Source organism: Vipera ursinii (genome assembly GCF_947247035.1).
Source record: "Vipera ursinii genome assembly, chromosome: 1".
Taxonomy (NCBI): Eukaryota; Metazoa; Chordata; class Lepidosauria; order Squamata; family Viperidae; genus Vipera; species Vipera ursinii.
This window is the reverse complement of record NC_139512.1, coordinates 100,729,097-100,738,972: the sequence shown is the minus strand read 5'-3', so window position 1 is coordinate 100,738,972 and position 9,876 is coordinate 100,729,097. Positions and strand designations below refer to the sequence as shown.

The following is a 9,876-nucleotide window of genomic DNA, read 5'->3' as shown; positions in this document are numbered from 1 at the left end:
ATTCCAGGTGTGGTCTCACTAGGGTTTTATAAAGCGGTACTAATACTTCATGTGATCTTGATTCTATGCCTCTATTTATACAACCCAGGATTGTATTAGCTTTTTTGGCTGCTGCTACACATTGTTGGCTCTGCTGGGGGTGGGTGGAGATAAGATGATGGAACACAATTATTTTTCTCCTTGGGTGTTTGTTAGAAGGTGATTCCTCTCCTCTTCTTAGTGCAGCCTATGAAATTGGAAATCATTGTGCACTCCATCTGAGAATGGCTCTCCTCTGTCCATTTGGACTGCTCCTTTGGAAACTCCTATTGGGTAGTCATCCTCACCCCTGAAATAATTTGGCTTGGAAGAGTCTATCTTGTCTGCTGCTTGTTCAGCAGTTTATCTGGCAGCTACTTGTTCAGTCATGTAATATGCAAAACTCTGTATCTGTATTTGATTACGCTATCTCACAAAAAAGGGAATTTCTCGCCCAAAGAAACTATAACCCAAACTCTGACAGATGAAGAGCAATATTAATACCATAGTGGTATGCTCTATTTTCAAAACTTTCTTTCATGACTACAAACTGCATTAATCATCCATCGTCTTGGCCTTAACGCTATTTTTACTATTATTATTGAAGAGTGTGTGCTTTTCAGAACAGTTATAATAACAGTATTTCCAATCTGCTTCATAGGAAACACATTCAAAACAAAGGATATTGTAACAACATGCACATACCATCTGTGGACATCATTGTCTGTTTCAGTCTGAAGTTTATAAGAGCTTTCCTTCTCTAGTGCCCTCCAAATATCTTAATCCACAAGTTCTGTCATCCCTGTTCCCTTTGCTATTTGTGGATGCTAAACACTGTAATCTAACATCTCTGGGGAAGCTAAAATTTGGTCTACAATGTTTTAAATACAACATATTAGAGAGTAGCACTAGTCTTACAATAAAAACAAGATAAATGTTTCCTTCACTCAACCTAAGGGTCTTTGGGGGCTGACAAAAGGGTAATAAAAGGGGGCTTCTGGTTTGCCACACAGCCGCTATGGATGGCTGGGAGACTTGCTCTCTCACCCCCATCCAGTTTTGCATTGCTGGGGGGCCCTGAAAAGGGCCAAAGGTCGCCCTGAAGAGGCGACCAGTAAGGAGGGGCGCTTGCTGGATTGAGGGAGAGCCGCAACTCTCCCGTTAGACCTGGCACTCCCTCTAAACCGGCAGATGAAAGGACCGGCCTTTATGGCTCATCCCTAAGCTGTGAACAGCCAAAGTCAAATTTTCCACCAGGCAACTCCTAAAGCAGTGTGGAAGAGACTGGGTGAGATCTACCTCTTTTACACCCTAATTACTTTCTGTACCTCCTTAAGCTAGAAACAAAAAAAATTCTCTTTTGGATTTTCTAAGTGTAAAGCCTTTAGCTTAAAATACCAATATGGAAGAAGACCAGGAACAAAATTTATTTATGGATGAAGATCAACAAACTCTCGCTAAGTTGAAAACACTAATCAAATTCTTACCACAACCAATGTAATACTAAGAGGCTACGTGAAGGAACAAGAAGACAGCCCAGATATGAAAGCCCAAACTTTGACCACAACTAAAGAATCATCTATACAAAATACAATAGAAAAAATGAAACATTCAAGTAAGATGACAGAAGAATCTACTATTAAACAAATATTGATAGTTGAAAATCCAGAAAAGACATTGACAACTTGCTGGTGATGACCTATAAAGCCCTAAATGGTGAGGGTCCGGGATATTTGAGGGAACACCTGCTGCCAGCATCAAGCTCCCTTCGTCCAGTGCGCTCCCACAGGGAGGGTCTTCTCAGGGTGCCGCCGGTTAAAGATTGCCAGCAGGTAACACCCAGGGGTAGGGCCTTCTCAATGGGCGCACCTGCCCTCTGGAACGAGCTGCCCGCGGAGCTTAGGACTGCCCCCGACCTCCATTCATTCCGCCAGGACCTGAAGACCTGGCTCTTCGAGCTCTCTGGCCCAGGCTGAGAATTTTTTAATTTTTAATTTTAACTGGGTTTTTATTTTTTCTCAGGGTTTCATTTAATCTTTTTTAATTTGTTTTAACTTTTGTATTGATTTTCTTTTAAATACCCTGTAAACCGCCCTGAGTCCTTCGGGAAAGGGCGGTATATAAATCTAAATAAATAAATAAATAAATAAATAAATAAATAAATAAAAAGGAAAAGGATTCTTACACAACTCAGAAGGAACTAGAGGATCTAGAAAAAGAACAGTTGGATGAGAAGACAAACAATTCAGAACAACTACGTCGATATGGAAGAATAAAGAGATGACCCACTAGACCTACAAGTCCTCTCAAAAAATGGTGATTGGATGGTTTTGCAAATATCAATTAATATACATGATATTACAAGGAGATTGGCTCAATGACCCAAAAAGAAGGACAAGGAAGATGATTTGGCAAAGGAAAAAAGCCAGAATAAGACTCAAGAAGAATGGAGTTTCGACTATCTTATTGAAATCTGAAACAGAATGTACTTAAATAGATAAGATGTGTATGCTGAACACAACACTGTTATAAACTGAGATAAAGAAAAAAAATGGTCATTAAAATTTAGCAGTATAAATATTAATAGCTAATTTGAATATTAATTTTTGAATAAAGGTCATGCAAAGGTGAATAATGTAGACAAGCTAAAAACCTATTGTTGAAAGTAATAAATAGGTCTATATGGAATGTTAAAAAAGAAAATTATCAGTTTAAGCAAGAGATAGCAGATACAAAGAGGAAAAGAGGAAGTATTAAATATTGAAATAAAAAGAAATTTTGATTACTACTTAAAAAAACAACTGAGAATTAGCAAAAAGGAAAGATATCATATTGTATCCTTAATTTGTTGACATAGAGGGTGAGAAGTTAAGAAAATGGCATGTGTATTTTGAATATTAGATTTTGTGAGGAATGGTGATAGATGAATTGGGAGTATACTAAAAATCTTGGGAATGATAAATATCAAACATTAAATCTAAATGTTAGTGGAAATTAAAATTGAAAAATCTATTAGATCATTGTCTAAAAGATTGTATGTTAAAACAATTAGAATATGTGTAAACTAATAACTATGGATATACAGTATGTAAGAAAGTTATTTTCTATGTGATTGATAGGATAAAACCTGTCTTTAAATCTACAAATAGACAGTATATATGAAGGGAAAAAGAGAGGAAATGTTTATGATAGCAATTTGAAATCTGTACTAATGATTTCTGTATGTAATTGAATTACTACTACCCAGCCACCACGTTGCTTTTCAAATATGTGAATGTAATTTAGAAAATCAATAAAATTTGTAAAAAAAAAAGGTAATAAAAGGAAGAGGTCTGCATCCAGGGGTAGGCAACCTTGGTTCTTTTATGACATGTAGACTTTAACTCCCAGAATTCCTGAGCCAGCTGGCTCAGGAATTCTGGGAGTTGAAGTCCACGAGTCATAAAAGAGCCAAGGTTGCTTACCCCTGGCATATACTCTATATAGCTTGCGTCTGAATACATATGATTGAGATGGGACACAAACTATGGGACAAGACACTATGTTGAATCACTGAAAAGTGAGGGGCCAATGACCCTCAGAGTTCAGGTTCATGGTATCTTTTTTGCCTTCTCTAATCAGAGATGCCATTTGTACTTGGTCTGTTCTACAAGGAATTTAGCATTATTATAACGTTAGTCTAAGCAAATATGTATCTTCCTCTCAAGGAAATTGGTATGATGTATATATTGGGTGTTTATTTCCTACAAGGGATATCGGAAAAATATTTCAAATAGATTTTTGTTGATATAAATGGAGATGTTGTGAGAACAAGAAGATCAGAATTAAATTATATACAACCAAGTATCTCCTGAAGATTATAGGTTAAGGTTCACCTTGAGATTAAATGCTCACTGGTCAAATTTGATCTCATTCCTAAGCTTTTAAAATACATTTAGATAATGTCTTTTTCTGCTGGCAAACTTAACCTTTTTTCTCTTCACAGAACATCTGCTGAAGGAAGGCAACAGCTGCACAATGTGGTGAGACCGATGATGCTTAGGCGTCATCTGTCTACAACAGATTGAATGTTGCACATTTTTGGGAGAAGGGCCACTAATGACAACAGTGGGTGGGGTTATGTTCTGATGACATCACACAAATACGAAGGAACAGGGTTTAGGGAAGCATTCGTGAAAAGAAACTTTTCTCATTTTTAATTGCTTTCTTTTTATTTTATACCCCCTATCCTATCGCTCGCGTGCCCTTTTCATGTTGTTTTTCCCCTCACAAGGCATGAAAAACATTGCCTATTTATAAAGGATCCTCTGCGGAAATGTCAGTACCACAAATTCTGGAGAATGCAGAAAAGAGATTGGGAACAATCCTGATCTAGAACCATTTACTCAGGCTTTTGAGGATCTAACGGGCCAAGACTTTGTCGACCCATTTCTTCCTGTCTAGTTCAGTTTTTAATAGCTTTTGGAAGGCTAACAAACATTTTTTTTTGGGGGGGGGGGGCTAGAGGGATTTTTCCTGAGGCTGGTTTATAATGGAGCTGCAGCCGCTGAAAAACTGTGCCTGGAGGCCTCCGCCTTCTTCCCTTCTTCGTTTTGCAGAATTGTGGGGCCATAAACAAATTCTCTGACCCAATTCTGGACAGCCATTTGCCTGAAATGGTATAGGGTTGCCTGCCTGAGCAGGGGGTTGGACTAGATGACCTCCAAGGTCCCTTCCAACTTTATATTATTATTATTATTATTATTATTATTATTATTATTATTATTATTATTATTATTATTATTATTATTAATTCCTTGGAGAAAGGATCGGTACAGGTAAAAAAAAAGAAATCTTCCTAGGTTACAGTGGAAGATTAAAGAAGCATGCGGGGTTATCTCTGCCTGAAACGAAACTCTTCCACAAAGGGGGTAGGTAGGGAGATTATTTGCTTTTAAAACGAATCGAATCGCACCTCTGGAATCTGCATTCCTCTCGACCAAGAGATTTGAAGAGATGTCGGGACCAAAGGTGGACTTGTACGGGAATGAGCCCGGGGCGTGGCAGCCCGAATTCCGCCGGGAGTGAATTCCTTCCACAGGCGGCCGTTGGGGTGGGACGGGGCTTTCTTCACTGGGGAGATGAAAAAAGAAAAACATCTGTCGCCGCGGTTCGGGCAAGAAATGGGCGTCGATCTTCCCCAGAGGTTCCCAAGGGTGAAATCGTCCCCCTCCCCTCCCGCGCTTAAGACAATGCCTGGGCGCGTGGCCTCCGCTCTTCTCCCCAGGCTGGCGGAGGAAGAAAACCTCCTGCCCACCGGCTGAATATTCATCGCTCTTTTGCATGGCTGCTCCCACCTCCCGACGGCCATTTGTTAGCCGAAGCGGCGGGGGCTGCTGTGGCTTTCGCTCTGTGCGAGGCCGCCGCGCAGGAAAGGAGGAGGAGGAGGAGGAGGAGTCTGGAGCCGCCTTCGAGTGGCGGACTCGGCTTCTCCGCCCCTCCTTTCGCTACTGTTCGCTCGAGGCTCAGAAGCGGCTGGGCCTGCGGTTCTCGCGGCTGGCTAAGCGGCGCCTAGCAAAATCCACTGCCCGGGCGCAGAGGGAGCCGCGAAGCCCGGCAACGCTGCGCCTCGCTCGCCTCTCTCAGCCTGGGCTCTTCCTCGATGGCCGCGGGCTGCAGGGACGGCCCGGGGCAGGAAAAGTACCGGCTGGTGGTGGTGGGCGGCGGCGGAGTGGGCAAGTCTGCGCTCACCATCCAGTTCATCCAGGTGAGAGGCCCGGAATGGGGCGGCGGCGGCGGCGGCGGTGTCAGTTTTCTCGTCTTCTTCCTCGGCGCTCTGCTAAGGGTGGGGCGCAGCGGATCGGCCAAGCGGCCGGAGCCCCTTCCTCTTCCTCTGTCCTGGCTTCGCTGCTGGTGGGTGGGTGGGTGGGTGCCTCCTCGGGAGGTGCCCTCGCCCCATAGGGAGAGCCAGGGAGCGGCTTCGAGGCCCGGAGGGGCCCTTCTCTGCTTGGAAGCGGGAGAAACCTGGCGCCTAACCTCGGGAATCCTCTGTCCGGAGGCCGAGGGGGTTCCCCTGGTCGTCCTGCCTGGGCGCCTTTTTTTTTTTGGTCTAAGTACGGGGGTCTTCAAACTCGGCCCTTTTATGACTTGTGGACTTCAACTCCCAGAATTCCTCAGCCAGCTTTGCTGGCTGAGGAATTCTGGGAGTTGAAGTCCACAAGTCATAAAAGGGCCGAGTTTGAAGACCCTGACTCTAAGAGGTATCCGACCTCCGCTGACGGCTTTTGGCGGGACTGACGGCAGCTCCAGGCTGGCTTGAGCCCAGCGCCTTGTAAGTCCATAATTTGCCTCATCGCTGTTGTGTGCAGCCGAGCTCCAGCTTTCTGGGCGCAGCGCCGCTCGGGGCTGCCTGCTTCGCTCCCCTTCCTTAGCCGTAAGGTCCGCGGAAGCCGGCGCTCGCTGGAGTTGCAGGCTGATCGCTTCTGGTGCGGTGAAAAGCGGGACTCTCCCAATGCCTTTCAACAGGTTCCCTCCTCGATCGCTCTCCGGAACCCCAGCCAGCAGCGTCCGGCCGCCCTCGTTGCATTTATCATCCATTTCCAGTTTGCTTTTATCCCGCTTCGATCCGTTCCGAATCCTCTGCTCGCATCATGGCTGACCGAACGCCGTGCGATACTTTACTTCCACGGCGCTACCCTCGTGTTTTAAACTCCATAAAGTTCAACATCTTTTCCGGTTCATTTCTTTTATCGAAAAACACTGCGCAGCGGCTTTTCACAAGCACTGTGTCGTCTGTTTAACCCAGGGGTCTTCAGACTTGGCCCTTTTATGACTTGTGGACTTCAATTCCCAGAATTCCTCAGCCAGCTTTGCTGGCTGAGGAATTCTGGGAGTTGAAGTCCACAAGTCATAAAAGGGCCAAGTTTGAAGACCCTTGGTTGAACCTAATGCACTGTCTAAACCTGTTTCCTTTTTTGTTAACCGCTGCCCTTCGTGCTAACTATGTTGTGGGGAGGGGGACTGCGTTCCCTTCACCCGCTTCCCCGACAAGCTTTTGTGAAACTTTAATCTTGGGTCTTGGAGCAGATGAAGACCGTTACAAGTGAGCAGCCTGAATAGGAAACTCAAATCTGGCTGAAGACAAGGGAAGGAGGCTCCAGTTTGTAACAGCTGTTAGTCTCTTATTTAGCACCCTTTTTGGATTCCTCTTTCTTTACTCTGTGGTCATTTTAAAAAAACTTGTTCCAAGGGAAGCCAGAGCCTTTATCCTGTTCTGGAAACGGGGAAAATATTTGATAAACAATTTATTTTTAAAAGTTTTGCATTGGCCTTAGATAGCGTGTCATAAAGCCTGTAAACTGTTGCTGCATTTTAAGACAATAAGCTTATATATTCTTTCCATGGAATCCTCCCAACTGAACACAGTGTTATTTGCAATTAAACCTAAGCATGCCCAGAATTGAGTTGTTACTGTATCTGATGACTCTTGAGTTCTGGCTCTCTACTGATGTGATGTTGGATGCCAGACTAATAAAGCCGAAAATGAAAGCCCAGGCAGCATCAAAAAAGTATCCATTTACATTTGAGTCCTGGTTTGAATTAAAGGACTGTTTATGGCTATCCACGCATACTGTTGGATTTGTTTATCACGCTGAATGTTTGCTGTCTTCCATTGTTGTCATGTGGCAGCAAAGATCCGAATAGTTTGGCATCTCTGAAATACTGGGATTAGAATTATTATAATCCTATTCTGTTAATCTTATCAGTGGATCTTTACCGATGGACGGAGATAATTAGCTTATCCCTGCATGGCTGAAGCTATAGTTCACATTCAGGCAGGCTGTGCTTAGATGGTGCTGTCTGGATGCTGACTATGGCTAGATAGTTTTAATGCACAGAAGGATCGTCTTGATAATCTTTTGTAGCACAGATTGATTGATGTGGCATTGTAAAGCTGCACGGTGGAAGCTTTTATGAGCTTAGGATCTGGCCTGCCAAGCAGGCTTTCATCTCATGAGGCCCCAAAGGCAGAAATACATAGAAGGGAAGCGGTGCTTCATTTGTCCTCAGCAGAGTGATTCTGTATAGAGATCAGTGGGTAGCAATGGCAAGAGATTAGCAAGGGATTTAAACCAGGGTGAGCTCCTGTCTGCGCATACTGTACACGGTTGCCTCTAAGAATTTTCGAAGCTCTTAAAGCTGAAAGATTACTGCAGGTTTGAAGGCCAAAAAGAACATTTTGCTCTATTACACACTGGGTTATATGACACGTAGTTTGTTTTAATGTACATTTCCTCATTCAGTGAGAAGAATGTAGGTGCAATCAGTTGCAAACTTGCAGGTATATTCAGCTGCCATCTGCTTGCTATGCCAGCTGTCCATCCTGTTCTTTCATTATTGCTCTTAGGTGTTTTGCTTTGATGGATGCTGCAAACCCATCAAAGCAATCTTTTTTTCCCACTCCCTCTGCTGAGAACCTACCCTGAGGAGCTCATCCTGCTTGTCTTCTTTTGTGCCAGCAGCCCAAACTATCTGCCTTCTTCCATGTGACCTTAAGCAAGCTGGATGCACACTTGGTTGCTTCTTTGCTAATCTACCATAGCAAGTTTTCCTGTTTCTCGGAAAAGAAACATTTGGTTTCTTACCATGGAAGTTTAGAAATACAGGAAACTATGATAGGATAAAGGGGCAACCCGAGTCCTGGAATAAATATGTTTCAATTAATTTTAGATAAAAGTGGAGTTGTACCATCTCTTCTGTCACTGAATTTGCTTGGGGATGGTGTATTTTTAGGTTATACTGTTAAGCCTGCAAATAGAAGAAAACTAGTTTATGGGGGTGGGTTCTGGAGAGAAACCAAGATAGAATCCTTTTGATACATAGTATTCCATGTGATACTTCATTCTCTTGTTTGGTTGCATATATTTTGTTTTACATTTGGTCATGAGAGACTTAACCTGTATCTGAAGCAGAATTCTAGAATCAAGTTGTGTCATTTACTATCTGAGAAACAGATCACAAAGCTATTATTTAGTCAAGTTTCTTTGGCTCAGCATCATCAAAATAAAATACCTAGAGAACTACAGTACTTCCTCTCCTCCCCACCCCTCCTCTTTCCTCTCCTCCCGACTCTTCACCCTCCCCTTTACTGGAATCAAGGTATATGTTTGATGCTGTCTTATCTTCTGTTCCATTGAAATGTCTAATCTGCTATCAGCATTTATTAAGGTACACATGACTCCATATAGTTGTTAATAACTGAATAGGTTATGTTTGCCAAATTAATAATTGACTTTAAATTACCTAAGAAGATGGGAAGATGTATTTTACTAGATTAACTTTACCCTGTTGGGACTATATTGAACAGTTTTCCTTCTGGATAAAATTGTTTGTTCTTCTTTCATTGTTACATCTGAATGGTAAACAGACTTGTTCTTATTGGGCTTCAGTGCACATCTCTTGTCAGCTGTGCAGACTTTGCAAAAATTTCTTTTAGGCAAAGATCACTGGGTTCACATTTGCTTTGTCTTACTTTAGAAAGTTAATGCTGTTGACAACATTTGCTGTCTAGACTTGAGCTTAGTTTACTTCATTGATTTTACCGTTGACATAATTTTAGCAACACGTAATTGAAATGGAAGGAGTTATCCATGTGCCCTATCTTTTGGTGTGTAGCAGGTCAGTTGCTGCTTCCACTGGGAAGCAAGTAGAGATAATACAGTTCAGGCATTTATTGGAAGAGCTTCAGCATCAATTATATATTGAACTCCAAGAGCAGATTTGAGTCTGGACACTGTTCTGAAGATGTGTGGTACACTGCAGTTGTGCCCAATTTTGTAAAATCTGACTATAGTGTGGAGTGTTTCATGAGGAACAACA

The 9,876-nt window shown here is 42.8% G+C and overlaps 1 protein-coding gene across 3 annotated transcripts in view; it reads left to right on the top strand.

Moving 5' to 3' along the window:
• Window positions 1–5,515: 5,515 nt before the first annotated feature.
• RRAS2 (RAS related 2) overlaps window positions 5,516–9,876 on the top strand; it is a 53,233-nt gene continuing 48,872 nt past the window's right edge. The window contains exon 1 of one of the 3 annotated variants that reach the window (XM_083349455.1): window positions 5,516–5,764. In XM_083349455.1, coding sequence (XP_083205581.1) covers window positions 5,660–5,764 — 105 coding nt within the window. In that variant the 5' untranslated portion in view covers window positions 5,516–5,659. The remainder of the gene's footprint in view (window positions 5,765–9,876) is intronic. The other 2 variants (XM_083349457.1, XM_083349458.1) reach the window with 2 other exon arrangements.